Below are 19,452 nucleotides of genomic sequence, written 5' to 3' on the forward strand. Positions count from 1 at the left end.
AGACCAGAGGTGCACACCTAACCCTCTCCACCAGTCTCCAGAGGAAATGTCATCTGCATCTTTGGAGCAACCCTGTTGATGACTAGGTATCTTGGAAGCCCCATGAAATCAGGAGAGTACTTTGATGCTGCTGCCCCAGTACCCTGCTGCCCACAGTCCAGAAGGGCCTTTCCCGGACAGTCAGTCTCTCCAGACTCTTTCATTAAACCAATTTCCCCACCTGTCCACCACTTTCCATTTCAAATAGCTTAAGGGTAAGGCTGATCCCTGTATAGCTTCACCATGCTGCAGTTCTGCAGATCTTAGAACAGGCAGCATGTTTTACCCCGGACTTACTACGAGAAGGCAGATGTTATAAATGTCCATCCAGGGACACTCACCTTTTTTGCGATGTAGCACACTTGCTCAGCAGGGAGATAGTCGAAGGGAAAGACAAATCTCCAGTTGAAGTTGCCCTCTCCTCCCATAGACCTGTAGTGCACATCTGTCTTCTGCTTGTTCTCCTCGTGGCCAATCAGCCAGCTGGCAAATGTAAATATATTGCATGAAGAACTAGAAACAAACCAAGGATTTTGGAGCAGTTCACCCAATTTCAGAGAGGCAGGCAATAAAGTGTCTCTCACCCCCATGCTAGATGTCCTGGGCTGCTATCTGTAAGGGTAACCTGGAACCCACAGGAGACTTGAGGGAAAATATGACACTCCTGCAGGGTTGAGAGATGAAGTACTGCTGGTGGTAGCAGTCTGAGAGGTGCTTCAATCTCTTCACCTCTCTCTCCTTTCCCCTAAGCTTTCTGGATATATTAAAGACTCAACATAGCTCTAAGCTCTGGCTCAAAGTTGTCACTTATCCATCCGTAATAACAGGTCAGCTTCTAACCTGGCTTCGTGAGAGGTCCTTCCCCCTTCTAGCAAACTAACCTCATAGCTAGCCCCTAAAACCAGACCTGCTGATGGAGGCAACCATGCTGAAGAACAGAAGGACTATTTTTCCCCTCAACTCTCTGTTGGCTTCTAAAATCTGTAAGTCCAAAGTCCTAAACGACCATGAAGTTTTTCCCCATGAAACTCCTAGAGCGAGCTGACCCTGCCCTGGCTAGAGGGATCCCCAGCTGTTCTCTGTTAGAGACTGGCCTCTGCAGCACAGTTCCTGTCCTGGACTGAAAAAGCTTGCTGTGGTCAGTCCACACAACCAGTCCAGGGGCAAGAGGAAAACTTTCCATAACAACTGTTTTTTCCAGCTGTGAGTTTTGCAAGTGTTGGGTTTTCATTCTGCCCTCTCTCCCTGTCCAAGATTTTTCGGTCTTCAGCAATCAACAGAACAAAACAAAACAAGAAAACATATCCATTTGTGTATTTACAGTCCTTCTGGAGAAAGCCAAAATATTCAGGGGGGATTTCTAATTAAAACAATTATCTTGTTTGATTATTTTCCACTTAAATTGAAAATATGTTTTTTTGCCCTGCTATACAAATGATTCCCTCTTCTCCAGTGTCTCAGAGGACACACGGCCAGACCCAAATGTCTGGGGGAGACAGGGAAGGGAGGTCTACTCACGTTCATCCTACAACACAGATCACATGGACATGTGCTACATGGACAGCGGGGGCTCGGTGGCACTGGGAATTGTGTGATGAGGTTATGCTAATACTTAAATTGCGGCTGGATTACTTGATTTGATCTGATTGGATGCAAATGGCAAGCCCGTGTGTTTATCCCTGTCTTTAAAAGCTTGGCAAGGAGCCTTGGACGATGCAGTGTGAGCGCCCTCTCCTTGCAGGCAAACAAAAGGACAAATAAACGGTTTGATTTGGACACTTTGTTGGCACCATTTCTTTTCTTGCAGAACTTGCTGCACCCTCTTCACTGCACGCAAGAGATGCCAGAAATCAAAAGCATTCAAATCACAGTGTCCTGGAATTAAAAATATAATACAGCAATGGCTGTGGTGAATCAACCAAAGGCCCATCTTGCCCCATGGCCTGCCTCTGGCAGGGACCAAACGCAGATATCTAAAGACCATGGGAAGGGGGCAGGCGCACAGCGATGCCTTCCCAGCATAACTCCCCAGCTTCTAATAAATTGTAGGTCAGAGAATTCCTCTAGATAATGCTTTTTTTTTTAAGCAGGTCTTGAAGGAGTTTTAATCCATCAATTTGTCCAGTATTTTTTGAATCCATGCAGCGTCAGGTATCTGCAATAGCCAAAGGCATAGTCAGGTTCTTAGACCCACATTTGTGCGTATTTACAGAGGTGGCTGCACTCTCAAACATGCACACCTCCTGCTGAGCTCAGCATGTGCGTGGGATCTCTGAGGACCAAGGCCATCCTTTAATTTAGGAACCCCCAAAGGCATGCAGGAGCCTAAGAGGTTTAAAGACGCCAGGTAGTATAGTGTAAATCGTAGTAGAGTTGGATGGTTGGAAGGGGACTGGAAACCTCCAGTCCAACTTGCTCAGAGCGTTTTTGCCTACCCACACCTTGAAAACCTCACAGGACCTAGGAAATCTCACTGCCCTAGGAAACATGGTTTAGTGTTGGTCCCAGTGAAGTAGAACTTATTACTAGGAATTTGGCTTTGAAAACAATACAAAAATATCCTTTATCTATGATATTGATAACATACCCCAGACAGACAGGGCTACTCACCCCCAAAACAGCTTCAATTCTTAATGAACATGATTTCCCTACACTACCATTCTTTTATCTACCTATATCACAAGGGATATAGGGGGAATATAAGGAAATATAGGACCCTTAGGAGGGGAAAGTCTGTTTGCACCCTGAGCCTAGCACAATCACGACCTAAACTTAGCTGAGAAATTTTCATGCTACCGTAAGACTATCAATAAATAACAAATTAAATAGGAGGCAACCCAGGTCTGTCTTAGGCATGATAAAAAGGCACCTATTCCATTTACCTGCCTAACTGACTTGGCAATAATTTACATATTATGTAGAAGATAATGTCCAAGAGACTGAGATTCCAGCCCTAGCACTGCCTGATGGGTAATTTCTCTGTAAAATGGAGAATGAACAGCCAATAGCTTCCTCAGAGAAGTACTTTGAGATCTTCTGAAGAGAAGCACCAGACAAGAGTTTCTTATCCATCCATCTTATACTTAAGGCAGGCTTCTGGCCTTCCTCAGGAGGTAGCAGTGGGTGGAAGGAACGGTCCCCACCCAAGCTGCACCACATCACAGCGATGAAGGCCACCTTCTCCACATGTCCCAGGCCAAGTCCCTGTCTGCACGGCAACTGCTCAAACACGGGAAGGACTGTTGCCTCCTCTCTTTATGGGACATAGGGTTACCTAGACGTTATCCAGAAATGCTAATGATGTAGCCTTCTTTTTTTTTTTTTTTTTGGAAAGATGAGGTTGCTGAGCAAGATTTTTATCTCATTTACAGTGCTGCAAGATCTGTTTGGTCATTGAGAATGATAAAAGCCAGGCAAGGAGTATCACCAAGTGCTGGATGCTCTCACTTTCCCAGTAACACCCTGCAAGTGCTACTATTTCAGAGCCCCAAAGTGCACAGAGCAGCTTAGCTGGAGCTGATAACAATGCACTTGATGCGAATACCAGGTAAGCAGTGTGCATTCTGGATTTACAGGAGGAAAATTGGGATTGTAAAAAAGGGATTTACAGTCTGTTTCAAAATCCTACCTTTTCCTGTCCATAAATCCAAAGAACATACAAAATAAGTAAGTCCCTTGGCTGAGATTGGAGCATTTTACACGAGATAAAACATAAATGGAGTCAGGCAAAGAAGGGAATGTGCCAGAGCAGTTACTGCTGGTTGCCACATTTTTTGTGTTTCAAGGAGAAAAAGGGAATTCCAGAAAAGGCAGCTATGCAAACAAGCTAACCTATGTATACAGAACAAGCACACAGCTATCCCAGGAGAGGAGCTGGGAAAGGGCCGGGAGGTGAAAATGCAGAATATGTGTACCTCTCTCAAATGGCTAGGTTGTTTTCCCACATCTTATCTCTCTTGGTAAATATATATATATATAGTAGTGTAAGCATCTAACTGTTAGAGATGCAAAGAAAGCCTTGACAACGTAAACTGATTATAAACCCTGCAAAGATGCATCTCCCAAGAAGCTGGAACCATAGCTGGAAAGGTGTGAATGGCCCTTCATCCCTGTGGGAGGTTCATGTCTGTCACAAGCAATGTTAATATGAGGGCTCCATTAACTCCTTCGCTCCTGCCTTTGCACCTCGGGATGATGGTACCACGTGGAGGCAGAAGCAGGTAGCTTACCCTTTCACGTAGATGTCACTCATCTTCTCCCCGGTGATGCTGAGGTCATCGAGGATCACATCCTTGGTGTTCCAGACGATGCAGCGCAAGAAGAACCTGAACCGCACCAGACAAGAGGGACATGAGAGGCATGGCAAGGCTCTAACGAAAGGTGGTGGCCCTGTGGTCTTGTCCAGACCCTGGAGATCCTTGAGACTCACTTTACACTGGGTGATTTCAAGAAATGTGAGGATTATCCAGGAAGTCTTGGTCTAGAGCCCACCAGGATGGCCTGGTCATGCTTTTCATGCACTAATGCAGAGACAAACCATGGATAACAGTTTGCACTAAGGGCAAGCTGCCTTCGAACCTGAAATTCAGTACCCCCCACAACTAAAGGGACACTTACACCCGGGTGCAGGACTTTACACTGCCAGATCTTGCAAGTTTCTCCATTTCCAACCTGTGAAACCGTCCCGTGGCCTGTCTCAGGTTAGTGGCTACACCCAGCACATGGGATTACATGTCAAAGAAGACGTCAAGGCTGTAGGTCATTCCACTGCGATGCCTCTCCAGGCAAGCCCTGTTGGCTGATGGAGCTAAGGTGTGAGTTACCCTTCCTATCCAGGCATTCCTCAGCTGGGCAGGTGAGTCCTTCCCCATCTGGCATTTCCAAGCTCTCTTCTCTCCCCTTACAAACGGAAGGTGCAGGGAGCCAGTACTGCACCAAGTAAGAAATACAAACAAACAAGCAAGTTACCTCTTGGCTTTGCGGGGTGTGATGTTGAAAGGGGGGCCAGGCTGACCCAAAGATTTTGGAAACAGGTCTACCCACATCTGCAGCTTTCCCTGCATGAAAAGAAAGACACGATGTCTGGCGATCCTCATAACTGGGTTACTTTCACCTCCTTGGTAAGACCTACTAGTGGAGACAGAAATCCCTGAAAATATCCAGTGTTCCAGGGTTGCTTAGTTGAAAACTAAGGGTTCCTTTAGTGGAAAAGTTTAATTAAGTATTGGTGACTGCAACCTGAAGCCAGAAACACTCAAACTGGAGATAAAGCACCAGAGTTAACCATGGGGGCGATTAACTGCTGGAGCAGAGTATGAAGAGCAGTGGGGTATTTGCCATTAGCTGACACCGCCAAGTACAGACTGGCTATTTTCTGGAAGGTGCTTTAACCACATAAAAAGGTTAGTGGGATTATTTTAAAGATAGCTGGGTGGATGTTAATGGCCTGTGAGATCTAAGAGGTCAGTCTGGATAAGCTGAAGGTGCATTCTGGCTTTACTCTCTGCAGCTGAGTAGCTCTACGTGGGGCCAGAGTGAAGGCTGGGTCCAGGGGAGGCTCTGGAGAAGCAACCATGGAGGAGCAGCTTGCTTATCCTCCACGGTGTCCCAGTGGCCACCACCAGCGGGACATCTGGTTTAGGAATTTCTGAAAACAGGAGTGGAAGATAGGAAGAGGAGAGGGGAATCTAATTCCACTTTCACATAAACTTGACAAGCAGAAAGCAGCAGAGATGCAGCTGAAATCTTAGCGGGTTGTTTTTTAGGTGGTCCCTTTAACTGTTAAACACCAATGGGTGCCAATAAAATATTTTATTGTGGAGTGTCACGGGGATAAAGTAAAAAAAAAAAAATCCTTGACAATCAGCCCATCACAGAGGGGTTTAGGGTTCATTTGTTTTTTGGCAAGAAAATCTTCCGTTTCAGCAGAAAACTTTAAAAGCCCAAGTGGGCTTTCAGCTCAGCACAAACAGCCCAGCACAGCCAGCCTGCGTTGTGGCTTTGCAGTGGGTCAGACCCACGCTTTTGGGAACTCCACGGCATGCAGCATGTGTTGTGTCAGCCAACCCCTGCTACCCAGCACCATCCCCATAGACACCAAATATCTCGACTAGAAGCAACGGAGCAGTTCAGACCCTGGGTGCTCTTCCCACATGCAACCACAAGACGTGAGGGAATCTCTGTCTAGTCCCCACGGTCCATCCAACGAGACCATGATAGACGTGCCCATAAGAACAGCAGACCTACTGCTCCACCGATAGCAGCCACCTCCTGCCTCTCACCATGATTTTCATTGGGTAAATTAACAGGAAAAGGTATTACAGTGGTTGCCAGAGCATTTGCTTCTACTAGCAACTCTCGCCTCCCTCCGTGGTTAAAAACGAGGCAGAGAAGGCTAACTGCTGAAATGGTAGAGCAGGGGCTGCGCACGTTTACGCCAGCTGCAGAGCCAGTCTCCTGCAACTGCCTTTGCAACGCAACTGGAACATGTAAGACAGATGACAATTAATTGCTTTGTTCTTTGGGAAGCAGCATTTTTTGACGGAAAAGCATAAAATACAGATATGTGTTAAGCAAAGAAAAGGGGTTAGGCTAAACACAGATACCTGTTTGTTGCTTAGTTTTGGATGAGAGCCCATTTAGACTTCATCTGGCTTAACAACATCCAGTCTGCAACAGTACTAACACTTTATACCTCCAAGGACCGGTTCATGCTGCAGAAACCATGCTGCTCTGCTGAACTGCACTGTCAGAGAAGTCTGCAGTATTAGTTTCATTATAGCTAATAAGGAATTGTACACCAAAAACGGCTTTTCCACAAAACGGACATTTTTTGTGAGCAAATGTTGATGAAAATGAAAACCTATTTATTACAGGGTCTGGAGTTGACCTCCCCAAGCACTCAGAGAAAGTCAGCCACAGAGCTGAGCTCCAGCCTGTATCTGAGAGCAAGTGCTCTGCTCTGCTTCCTAAGCTGACTTTGCTCCCCAGGAAAAGCCCCAGGATCCATCCTCAGGATGGGTTCACAGCAAGTCAGTCAGCTACAGAAACCTCTCCGGGAGCTGGCAGATCATCTCTGAGAAATGACTCCTGCAGTGAAACACCACCCTTGAAAAGATGCTCCCAGGTCATGAAAAACATCTGACTTGGGTAGCAGTGGATCAACGGGGAGATGCTGCTCTTGGTCTCGTCCTGCACACGTTTTCTCACTCACCTGCTCAATTTCTGGCTGGAGAGGGCTGTAAAGAGGCCTCGTCTCCACGTGCTCTGGCACCAACCCTTGCCTCCGTAGCACGTACAAGGCGAGTCGTTCCTCCACCGGTCCCAGGTGGGGATTGTCAGGTTTGCCATCCTCTGCCACAGAGAGATTGAAGAGCAACGTTACTCCGTGCCATGGGCCTGGGCTGGGCAGAGCCAGATCCTCATCACCCTGTGGGGGTTGCACCTGGGGAGCTCTGCGAGGGCTGCTCCTCTTGGTGGACCACAGGGAGCAACCCAGCTCAGAGACCTTGCAGGCTGCCGCTTCACCCAGGAGTGAGCAGAAGGAGCACAGCCTCCATTTTCAGGTCCACCATCATCACCAACCCTCCAGGGCCCAGGGCAATGTTCCCAGAGGGATGCAGGGGCAAAGCACCGCACCACGGGCCAGGGACCTGCGGGGAGTCCTGCGCTAGTCCCCAACAGCCTGAAACATTGCAAGGACCCAGCACTGGAGTTACAGAGCATGGAAAGGAGAGTCCAGTCTTAAGTCCTGCTTCCAGTGCTCCAAAGGGGTCAGGCCCCCTAAAACCATAGCAGCTGGAGCTAGCAAGGCCCCCACCAGCCATCTAGCCCACACTCTTGCTCTGCTGCCTATATCGTCTCCAGTGGACATCTATCTAATGTGTGCTTAAAGCTCCTCAGGGAAAGGAGATGAAACGGTCTGTTCTGGTGCAGTTTGCAAGCAGGCAAAAAATTCATGTGATAGATAATGTTTGAAGCCATCTCTACTTCTTCAACCCCACCCATGCCTGACCTTACTGCCTTGGTAAAAGCATATTATTCACTATTATTGAACAAGGCCAATAAATAATTAGTGGCTTTGCATTCTCTGCTCTGGCATTCAAGTTCCCTTGTTACACCAGATAAGGAGCCAGTTTGGCCTTGGCTAAGCCCTTCCCTCCTTCCCTGCCGCATGATGGTGCTCTGGCTGGTGGAATGACTTCGCCCAAGAGATGCCGTTCAGCCACGTTGTTTCAAGGCCATGCACCTTTGAGGACCTTTGAAATGAAATGCGCTCCATAAATATTATTACAGCTCTGCAACTTTCAGGTGATATATCCCAGCTCCTTTCTTGGCAATATCTTGAAGTGGTTAACTTCATACATATGGGCTATTTCCCAAGCAATGGAAACCTGGCGTGCGTGCGTGTGCGCGCGCGCCTGTGTGTGTGTGTGTGTGTGTGTGTGTGTGTGTGCATGTGTGCACAGGAAAAAGTAAAAACCTCTCTCAGAAAACAACAAATGTGGGGGTAATGGAATAATGGTCCGGGCACAAAGCTTGTAAAACCCATGCTCTCGTGTTTAATAGCTTCACTTTATACCGCCAGGTTCAGATCTGACATTGCTCAGCGAACACAGCTGGTTTCCAGATCTCCTTGAGGTCAAGCATCCGACTTTGTTCTGTTTTTTGAACTGATTGCCATTAAAGCAGAGGAAGGTGAAAGGCAGGGGCTGGGAGAGGGGGGAAGACCCCGCTCAGTTTAACACCTCTCCAGCCTTTGGTGAAAACCTGACTCATAATGCGAGGCTGGGAAGGAACAGTTATTTCCCCATTCCTCCTCTTAAGGGGAGTATCACAAATTTGTGCCTCAAATCCCAAGAGGAGGAGAGAGAGAATTCGACCTGTGCTGGGTCTCGTGTCACACCTCTGCATGCCAAGCCCTCTCTGGTGATTCTACAATCCTATAATGTCCTTTATTTGTCAAACTGCTGCTCCTGGGCCCTATACAGTGGGATTTCACCTCCTCCCTGGGCCAAAACATCCCTTCCATGCTTTAAAGCAGAGTCTTCTCTAAGAAGCAAACCTCTGCCTCCATGGATGCCAGTCAGACAGGGCACCAGCTGATGCCCAAGGAATAGCAGCTATTCATTTTTTTCTGGTGCAAACAAGAAAAAACCTTCCCCAAGACTCAGTAATATTTTCTCCTTGCTGGCACGGACTAATTTTACATTTCCAGCTGCAGTGCATCTCACCTTCCAAGGCACAAACATGAGGGCACTGTGCGTTGGCTCTGTGTGTATGATATTGTCTCCCTCTAGCGACTCCATCCCCAAAACGCAGATATGTGCAGCCCGAGTGCAAACAGCCCAATTGCTCTGCCAGCCCAAGCAGCAGCTGGAAGGACCAGGCTGGAGTGCCTCCAGCTGTGGTGGACATTGCTGCCCCCAACCTGCCTGCATTTGGCTCTGGTTTGCTGCAAACGGCAAAGGGAAATCACTGAAGAGAAGGGTGAGGTTGTGGTTAAAGCGCCTGGATTGCGGGTCTCAATTCAGCCCCAGGGTTTGGTGCAGATCCAAGTGCAACCTGCAACCTCTGGTGCAGAGCCAACCTGGGGAAAGTCACCTACCCACCTGCCCCGGCAGCTACACGAGGGGAGCAGGAACGTGCCCATCTCCCGCTCCCGGCTTGCGGATCTACTCAGACAGAAAGGAGCTGGAGAAGAGAGTCTCCCGCTGTGTTCATGACACACAGCCCCCATCTCTTGCTCTGGATAAAGAAAAGCTATTTCCAACCCCAAAGCGGCTCCATTACCCAGTTCCGAGAGGATGTACTCTTGTTCCCGGAAAACAACCCGGTCGGACTTGTAGGTGGGAGCCTTGTAATTGTGTTGCAGGGAGAAGAGGTGAAGCAGCTGGGATGGCCGGAGTTGGTCTCGCCACTGGTTGGGTCCAGAACTGAAGCACAGCAGGAGAGAAAACAGCAGCTCAACACATGGTAAAACATCCCCCAGCCTCAACGAGGGGCCGCAGCAGCATTACACCTTTGGTTGCATTTAGGGTCTGCCCTCACCACGATACACCCAAAAGGACCCAGGGATGTAACAGGATCTCCCCAGGAGACTTCCGTTCTCTGAAGCATTTCAAGCCGCTGGAGGAGAGCCATTGCTCAGGAACAGTGGTCTAAAAGCCAGGGCACTGTACCAGATCTCCTGGGACAACCCTGAACTAGCAGGCACACGGTCAGGGCTGGACTGAGACATCAGCTCAGTCCCCAAGGCCAGCCCTGCACTGCACAGCCCCAGGAGCTACTAGACCCACTGCCGGAGCCGTCGGAGGTACCTACACGCAGTAGGTTTGGGGGAGGCCACAGCGCGCCCCGTATTTTGACAAGAACCGGTTCTCCAGGTCTATGACAGTCTCTCCAATCTTCTCATCCTTCGACAGGAGGTCATAGTCATAGAGCGCGATCTTCAAGTCCTTCTCCAGGGGCAGAGCACAACTCAGCTCAAACATCCTGTGCAACGAGAGCCAAGACAGACCAAAGAAATGGCGGTTCACAACATCCCCCCAGACCCTCCAGCCTTGCTGTGCGCTGCCGAGTGCCTCCAAGGAGACAGAGCTCACACATCATCCCAACCTTCCAGCACCACAATGGACAAGACAACTACTGCACGTCTTTGCTGTGTTGCAATGGCTAAGCTGCTGGACGTGCTTCTAAGCGAGCATGCCCTGGGGGCTGGGGGTTGCCTGGAGTTAGTTGATGATCTCATCAATCACTCTTGAGCAAACTTTGCCCCTGCCTTGGTTGCTTCATCTGCTAAATGGAAGTGATAGTCATCTCCAAAATATCTAATGAAGGAGACCAGCACGTGAGAGTCAGGGATCATCACTGCAATGAGGAGAGAAACGGGAAGAAATGGCTGCTTTGGAAAACCATCTGCTCTTTAAGCCCAAAGCAATGCAGACTGTTTTCCAATCCATGCAGCACAACTCAGCACGGCCCTTTCAGGGAGAAAAGGGCCAGACCAAAGTGATGTGAGTCCACAGAGCACTGCAGAAACTTGTGAGCTCTGCTAATGGTCTGCCAGTCATTTAACATGCGCACATGGAAGGTCCTACTCTCACTGACACTGGTTTTCTCCTGAGTGTGTCATAGCTGTCATCTGCCCTCTCCCCCAGGACTTCGAGTCAAGCTCAGACTAGCCCAGAGTATTTAAAAGAGCCACAGCTCTTGTCTGTAGGTTTGCAGCTGGCAATCTTGTTCCTCAGCCCCTTCTCCAAAGTATGAGTCCAGCTTGCCTGGGCCAAGATTGCGGTCTGTGCTTCTCAGGAACCGAGACCTGCTCCCAAAGCCTCCTCATCCTCTCCTCCTCGTCCCTAGCACAGTTATTCTGTGCTGCCTCCTCCTCATTACACCACAGTTCACACAGTGAAATAACACAAAGCAAAAGCAAACTTTCCTCTTCCTCCTCCTTCTCAAATGAAGGACAGCAAGAGAAAAAGCACAAAGATCCTACCAAAATAAACCACTATGCTCCACACAGAGCCAACACTCATGGATGTTAGAGACATCCTTTGGGCTCCAGGTGGAAGGTGGTGCAGTAGGTTGGGCAGGATGGCCCAGGTCTGACCCAAGGATCCCTCCACCTGCTGCTAAAATGCCGGCACCTCTGGGGTGAAACGCGATGCCAGCTTCCACAGCCAGCACCCCATGTCGCAGCAGCTTTTAAGGAGGGGAAGTGAGTGATTATGCCACCAATTAAGAGCGCAGGAGGAACTGGGGTCAGCAGAATGTAATTAGCTAAAGCTGGAAGGCAGCCAGCAGCCCAGGGAAAAGCTCATGAAATGAGTGTTTTAATAGACGCCAGCAGCCAGGACCTTGGTTTTACATCTTGCTTTAAAGACTGGGTGGGAGGTGCAGCACACTGTCTAGACGGCCTCTGGCTGGGACCCAGGTCTGGCAAAGGAGGACCTGCCTCAGCAAGCAGGCTCACAGGAGATGGTCCCTTCCCGCACCCAGGCAGTCTCAACTATTCCAGGAGCCTGAAGTCCTATCAGCCTGCAGAAGCTAAGTGCCAGGTTTTGCTCTGTCTCCCTCCCTAAGGTGCATTTCAGCATCCTGGCCCCTTGCTCTGATAAATACCCTTTTTTGATAACGACTTTGTCCCTTATGTTTTATCCCAAGCCTGTGGCCCTATTGCCAGAGAAACAATTCAACCAGCCAACACCATGGTGACTGATAGCTCACTTCCAGAGGGCTGTCCCACACCACAGGCCTCCATTTGCCATGTCCATTTTTAGACATTTAACTGAAGAGCCTAAATGAGAAGCTAAGTTGCCCCGGACTCTCTCTGCCATCAGTGAGATTGGCAGATGCGTCCACAGGGAGATCCTCAGCTCTAAACAGTCCTCTGGATGTTTTCTCTCTCTCCATTGACCATAGAGCAGACCCAGTCCATACTCCATAGCTCAGAAGTCCCAGGGAGAAGATGAATGCAAGCTGTGGTGGGTAGGACAGTGATCAAGCCAAGGCCAGACTCACTTCAGCAAAGTCGGACACGAGCAGAGAGCACACCAAGGCAACAGGAAGCCCTGGGCTGGCCCGGCCTTATTCCCTCAATCTGACATAAAAGATCTCATGGACTCTGGACTGAACCAAAACTTACTTGCCAAAGACAGGCTCCAGTGTGCAGGGGATGTAATGGTCTTGGTCATTTATGGATTTCTTTCCCACCGAAATCTTCACATAGGGATCACACTGAAGACAGACATAACAAAAAGAAATGCAAGAGAAGACTCACTGTAGAGCTGTGCTGACAGCAATATTGTTGGCAAACAGATAACTCTGCTACCCCTTGTCCCAGTGAGCGAGCGGGATCTTATGCCATCCTTGACCAACGTTCCTTTTCAAGACAGAGAGGACAGCCTCATCGTTATTTCTTCACCATGACGCTCTGTGACAACTAGTGAGGGCTACCTGCACTGCAATTCCCTTTCAAGGAGGGCTGAAGGACTAGCTGGCGGTGTGGGACAAAAGTCCAAACCCTTCTGAGGTCCATGGGATAGAAAATCAATACAGCAGCATGAAAACAGCCACTTGTGGATTGCTTGATGGAATGGGATGGATCTGAAGTCCTCAGGATGTTCTCGTTCACTCATTCTGAATCACCTATTTTGGGTTCGTTATTTTCTAAGTTTTAAAAGTTTTAGGTATTAAATCTGCTCAAAAGTAGATTTCAAAATGCAGGGACCAAAATTTCAAAAGAACATTATTATGTTTAAAAAGATGGCTCGAAGCCCTTCGTTTCCAAGATGCTGCAACAACTTTAAAACTAAAATATAATGGAAGCTCACTTTAACATAAAGTCTCACTATGTATCTAAAAATTGTATCAGATATTTTTATATAATTTTGAAGTCTTTAAACTTCTCTCCCGTTGCTAAAACTATGCAGTGAAACCAGCATAAATTTGCAAATTGGTTCCAATGACCCAAGTCAGTGTTTTTCCCAGGAAAAAAAAAAAACTACAGATAAAAAATTTCAGCCAGCTTGTGCCCTGCACTTAGAGGGATTCATTGCCCTCTGGGAAAGATATTAATTAGCTAAGCACCCAGGCCAAGTTCCTCATCAGTTTTCTTTGACTTGAAGATTTTTTTCAGAAGCGAATAATGGAAATGTGGCACCTTGGGGAGATCAGCGGTGCGACCTGAGAACACCCTCGAGTGCAGAGGGGGCAAAGGAGGCTTTTTCTCTCTCCCAGCTGTGACAAGCTGCAGGAGACATCGCAGCACAGCAGGAAAGACAGTGGGTCAAACTAGGATTTGTTTTGGTTTTCAGGGTAAAAAAGCATTTTTTTCACCTCCTCATTTTTGATCTTCAAGGGTCTCTGATGGGAAATTTCCAAGAAATTGGAAACATCCATTCCAAGTCCATTTTCAAAATCTGGGCAGATTAAAAAGCGGTTTCATTTTGTTCACATCAAAATATTTTTTCCTGTTTTTTTCTAATTTTTGCTTATTTTTCACTGGAAGGAATTAAGAAGGATTTTTCCCTGAGGTTTTTTTTTTTTGAAAACTGAAACAAAACAAGCATTTTCTTTTGAACTGCCACAATTTTATTTCTGCACTGAAATTTTCTTCCAGAGATTTGTAAAGCTCTGCAAAAAGCAGTCATGTGAACGACATGATGTTGTTTCCCTTGGCACCAACATACAAAATGAAAATCATTTCGCTATTTTAACTAGCCCTATTGCAAGACCCTGGGATCCTGAGACATTGCAATGCAGGGAGAAAGGAGGAGTAGATTTTTTTCCCTTTTTGGTGTCACAGATGTTGCTAAAATTTAAGCCAGAGAGGCAGACGCTCATCTATTGGGGTTGATCTGCCCAGGGAGTCCACCTCTGACTCCTTGCTGCAGCCAGTCCCCAGCTCTGCCTGGCATTTCCCAGCAGGATACCTTCCCGTTGGTGTCCTTGGGCTGCAGATCGAAGGCCCGGATGATGTAGACCCTGACGAGACACTCCTGGGGTCCCCTGGCCGGGAGCTGGTGGAACTGCCGTGGCGGGACCGGGACCCTGGGGTCGTCCGGGAGAGGATAAATCTTGAAGGAGCCCTGTAAATGACACAGGTTCAGCTGTGCTGGTGTGCACACACGTGGAGATGGGCGAGAAGCTGCCATCGCTCGGGGTGACCCAGTGCAATTCCACTCCTGCAAAATCGCCATCGCGGCGGACGCTGGGAGAAGGCTGAGCGATGCGGACCACGTGTGAGCTGGGCTGTAGCACCTGGTGCAGCCGTTAGAGGGGTCAGGGCACAATGTCAGCATCTGTACCACCAGATAAAGCAGACCAGCACCCTCTCCTTGCTCCCGAAGGGTGCAATTCACACTCATCTGCCTTAGCTCTCCTGCCTTTAAATCAGGGATCAGAGCTTTGGTGCAAATATGAAGTCCCTAGAAGTTTTGGGCTGAATCTTTAGCTGCAGGGATGGTTTTAAAGGTTGTTGGAACAGGCAGCTGCCTTCCTGAGCGGGAGGTGGTCGGAGAAGAAAGCAAATGCACAGATTTGCAAGTGTTTCATTCACCAAAGCTGATTTCCTCCTTCGCAAAAACAGTGAAGTAGCAGGAATCAAAGTCTCTGGGTATTGTTTGGGGGGAGAAGGGTGTCAGGTCAGATGAGGAATGCAAAAAGCCCAGCTACAAAAGAATAATCCTTCCTTCTTCCCAGGTTAAAGCAGGCTAAAGGCTGCCCTGAGTGGGGACAGACGCCCCAAAGGGAGGGCTCTGAGCCTGCTGGGAGAGACGGGCAGCGCTCACACACGCTTCCCACCACCGCCCCAGAGCAAGAAGATGCTGCACAGGTTCGAGGCAGCCAGACGCAGGCAATGTTGACTGCAGATGCGTTTTTGCTCCAGGATTATCATGCAGCCTCTATCGGGTTTGAAGTGCAACACGCTGCGGGGGAATAAAGCAGGCAGACCTGCCCCAGCAGCTTTAGGGCCAGTAGTGCACATTTATGGCCCATTTCCTGCTGAAGTCCTACCCGTAAATAATTTGTAGCCATAATCCCACTTAGCTCTACTCTGCAAGACCTTCCGTCCAGCGGTGCATGTTCCTAGCCGTATTTCATGCCTGTTCCCCCAGGCAGACAGCGAGGGGGTTTGTCCCGGCATGAAGAGGCTGCCTGTGCCAGCGACATGGCACTAGGCAACTATTTCACATAGACTAGAAATAATTTGGGGATGAATACCACTTTCTGCTGTTTGGGTGTGTCTAGCACCTAGCACAACAGAAGCTTATTCTGGGACACAATCAAGCAAGAAATCTCAAAAGCAGGGCTCAAACACCTGGGCCGTGCAAGGACGAGGGGTCTCAGCCCCTGGTGTGGAGGATCCCCACCGTGCCTGCTCTGCCCAAGGAAGAAGTGGCCTGAGCAGAAGCTCAACAGCTATTAGCTGCTAACTCAGCCTGAGTTACGGGCAAAGGTGCTGGGGGTAAAAAGAGAGGCCACGCTACCTTGAACTCCCCCACAACAGAGGGATCATCATTCGAGTCCTGCGTCCGGCCACGGTACAGCTTGAAGGTGTGGCAGAAGTCAGAGAGCTGCTCGAAGTCCTCCACGTTCTCCAGCTCTGTCTCGTAGACCTGGGAAGGGAGAGCCCAGGCTTGCAAGGGGAGGGCTGGCACCGCGGCGGTGGACCCCAGCAGAGCCCTGCTGACACAAGCCTTGATCCAAACTCCCCAGGCCAGAGAAAACGTCACCCTCAAGGACAGACTCATGTGGCCTTGCATACTTGTTACCCGCCAGGACAAGAATGAAGAGCAGAAGACCTTTGACCACCCTATGATGACAACATCTAACCCAGCAAGCCCAGGGCTGTCCTGACCGCCAGAGAGGGCTGCAGACCCCGGCTGATGCCTCTTCCCATGAGCCAAAGGCACCGCAGAAAACTGGGCCATATGGCACGGATGTCCCAAACAAGCAAAAATATGCCAACGTCCTCGCAGAGGGTTTTTCCTCAACCAAAGACACTTTCCTGCTGGGAGTGTTTTCCTGCGAGCAGGCTAGGTTTTCCCCACTTGACTTTTACTTGGGCTCCTATGTTACTCTTGGCACATCCCATCACGTGGCACCTTAATCTCCCCCTTGTCTTAGCAATCTCTGGCTTTCTTTGGCATTTCCAAACACCTTCCAGGTTGACAGTTCCCCACCTCCTCTGCCACTTAGGAAAGGGACAATCTCTTGAATGCTGAAGAGTGGAAAATTCTACCAGAAAGTATTTCCAACAGAAAATTAGGTTTTCAAAATAGTTGTGTTTTGAGGGTTTTTTTTTTTTTAATAAAATTACCTCCTCTGTGGGGAAAATGATCTAATTTTTTTCCTGGAAGACAAAAAGCCTAAACACTCAAAACCCAAATTATTCCCATTGAAGAATGCTGTCGTGCATTGGGGGCATTATAACCTGCCTGTGCCATGCACCCTTCTTTGTTACAAGCCAGTCCTCCAGCATGACACACTGGCCAAAGGGACACAATTCTATGTCATGGGACATGTATGTCAGCAGGAGAGACTTGTTCAAGGAGGCCAGTGCCAGCAGAAGCCACCTGCACCACTGCTCCTTGGGGTATCACAGCAGCACACCCCAACAGAAATATCTGAGGTTTTGGCCAAAATTCTCTAGTAACAGATATCTGGTTGTAAAAGGCAATCTTTCCGACCTGTTCATCTACATCTTTACAGTCCTGTTCTGGAGGAATCCTGTTGGAGTCCCAGTTATGCTCCCATCAGAGCTCATGGAAAAACACTAAGGAGAGTCAGGGTTCAAGAAGGTAGAGACCAGCCAATGCCACTTACCTTCAGTGTGTCAAAGCCCTTCTCTAAATAGCAGCCACATTTTTCCCTCTCACCCGTGGAAGCATAGAATTTGCTCCACCAGTCAATGAATTCTTCCTCCTGGAGGCAAGAGACACAAAAATGAGACATCTCTACGAGTAAACCACCATGATCGATGACAGCAGCATCTCCTATAACTGCCAGAGGTGAAGTTTCGCCTTGGGCACAGAGCGCACGGCGCTGACCCCACTGCCCAGCCTAGTGTCAGTGCGTCTCTGTCCTGCAGAGGTGACGAAGCTATCGTGAACCCAACCTGCAGCTCCTTGCTCCCTAGTTTAAAGAGGAAAGGTGTTTTGGGGATAATGCCAGCCCAAATCCACGTGCTTCAGCCACAGCAAGGCTGTCCCACACCAGCAAGGTGTTCTGGACCTCAACCCGTTATCAGGGAGGCCGGTTCTCCATAGCAGAGCCAGGTAGAGCTCACGAGAAACAACCGGCAGCATTTTTACGCACGTGACAGATTTTGGCCGGTTTGGGTGGTGGCCTGCTCAGGACCTCAGTCAAGACCACACAGTGGAAGAGACGAAATAACTCTCATGCTAATGAGCTCTGGGCAGCTTGAAATTATGGGAGCACCCGAGGGTTGCTCCTAAACTCAAACCCCGCTTTGGGCTTTGCCTGGAAGGTTTCAGGGACAGCGGCTGTCTTTCTCTTTGGTGTCCCTACACCATCCAACCTCCCCACCCACTCAGGCGAGACAAGCAAATGGACAAATGCTACTTCCACTAAAAAAACCCTGGTCCCCAGGTGCTGCACCCCTCTCAGGAAGAACATAGCTCTTTTCTTACTGATACTACAAGAAGGAACAGGCAAGTCTCGTACAGCCTTGGCCTCGCAGTGGTGCAGCCCACGGCCACGATGCCACTGCAGAGCATTTGCCTCATCTGCTACGCAAGCTGTTCGGCTCTGAGGATGCTGTTCCAAGAAGAAAGCCGGCTGCCGGCTTCAGAAGATGTGTATACTTTATAAGAGCACAATTTCTGAAATTTATACAAGCAAAGATGAAGGGGCTTTGACTGTGATTCATGAAACATTCCTGAAAAATAATGATGTCTTATTTTAGAAGTCCACAAAATTCCATCACACTGACCTAATGGAGGAATCATAATAGAGGTTTATTGGACTTATATTTTAAGCCAACGGTGCAGGCTTTAAATTGCTGTCTTGAATAGACATTGTTTTTAATAGAAATATTACATAAATTAACTTTGAGGCCTCTGCTGCCTCCCTTTTTTTGAAAAAAAATTTTGCCTTTCATCGCTTCCCCTGTTTTATTGTTTAAAAAGCTACATTTTAACCATCATGGCTTTATTATGACATTCCACAGGTACCGAGTTACAAAGAAAGCACTTATACTAATCTGACGACTTACCCATGGTATCTTCTGCAGCCCCAAGACAAAGAATTTGGTTAGATATTTTTGCTGATTTCTACTGATGTTACAAAAAGAAAAAAAGAAAAGAAAAAAAATGAGGCAAGGGAAGCAGCTGGAATGTTAATAGCGAAGGATATTAATCCATTTGCCTGCAAATGGAAAAGCCAGTGAAAGCAATGGCTCCGCTACATGAGCGACTGGATTCAGGGATTTCATTCAGGAGTCAGGCGAGAGCCGAAAGCACCTCGTGTTTCACCCCGGAAGCGGTACGGCTCCTCAGAGCAGGGCGCCGGGTCCTGCATCCCGGGGGCCAGATTCAGCGTTTCACACGTTTTCCCATTCAGCACTGGGAGAAAGTCAAGACCTGTCAAGCCCCAGGGACGCCATCACCTGTCTGCTGGGGACCCTTTGCCCAGGGTGGCCCAGGCGACAGGTCTGTCCCTGCCTCTTCCCCAGAGGCAACCCAACATGAGCAGGTCACTAAAGCCTCCCCAGCAGCTCCGGGGTGTCCCGGGAAAGGGGGCAGCAGGAAAGTCATTTCCAGGCTTCTCTTCCATCCCTGAAGATGGGATTCTCCTACAGCCAAAGGGACAGGTTTTTCTAAAAACAAAGCTCAGATTCAAACAATGGTTTTAAACTAGAATTTCACCAACACGCTGCATCTTTCC

The 19,452-nt window shown here is 48.6% G+C and overlaps 1 protein-coding gene across 10 annotated transcripts in view; it reads right to left on the reverse strand.

The window, feature by feature from the left end:
* DYSF (dysferlin) overlaps positions 1-19,452 on the reverse strand; it is a 119,004-nt gene that overhangs the window by 23,609 nt on the left and 75,943 nt on the right. For all 10 annotated transcript variants that reach the window (XM_064511681.1, XM_064511688.1, XM_064511684.1 and 7 more), the window contains 10 exons: positions 17,371-17,469; positions 16,032-16,160; positions 14,475-14,630; positions 12,686-12,777; positions 10,363-10,533; positions 9,832-9,974; positions 7,253-7,392; positions 5,008-5,096; positions 4,269-4,364; positions 381-522 (listed from right to left, as the gene is read on the reverse strand). In XM_064511681.1, coding sequence (XP_064367751.1) covers positions 381-522; positions 4,269-4,364; positions 5,008-5,096; positions 7,253-7,392; positions 9,832-9,974; positions 10,363-10,533; positions 12,686-12,777; positions 14,475-14,630; positions 16,032-16,160; positions 17,371-17,469 — 1,257 coding nt within the window. The remainder of the gene's footprint in view (positions 1-380; positions 523-4,268; positions 4,365-5,007; positions 5,097-7,252; positions 7,393-9,831; positions 9,975-10,362; positions 10,534-12,685; positions 12,778-14,474; positions 14,631-16,031; positions 16,161-17,370; positions 17,470-19,452) is intronic.

Source organism: Dromaius novaehollandiae, chromosome 4 (genome assembly GCF_036370855.1).
Source record: "Dromaius novaehollandiae isolate bDroNov1 chromosome 4, bDroNov1.hap1, whole genome shotgun sequence".
Taxonomy (NCBI): Eukaryota; Metazoa; Chordata; class Aves; order Casuariiformes; family Dromaiidae; genus Dromaius; species Dromaius novaehollandiae.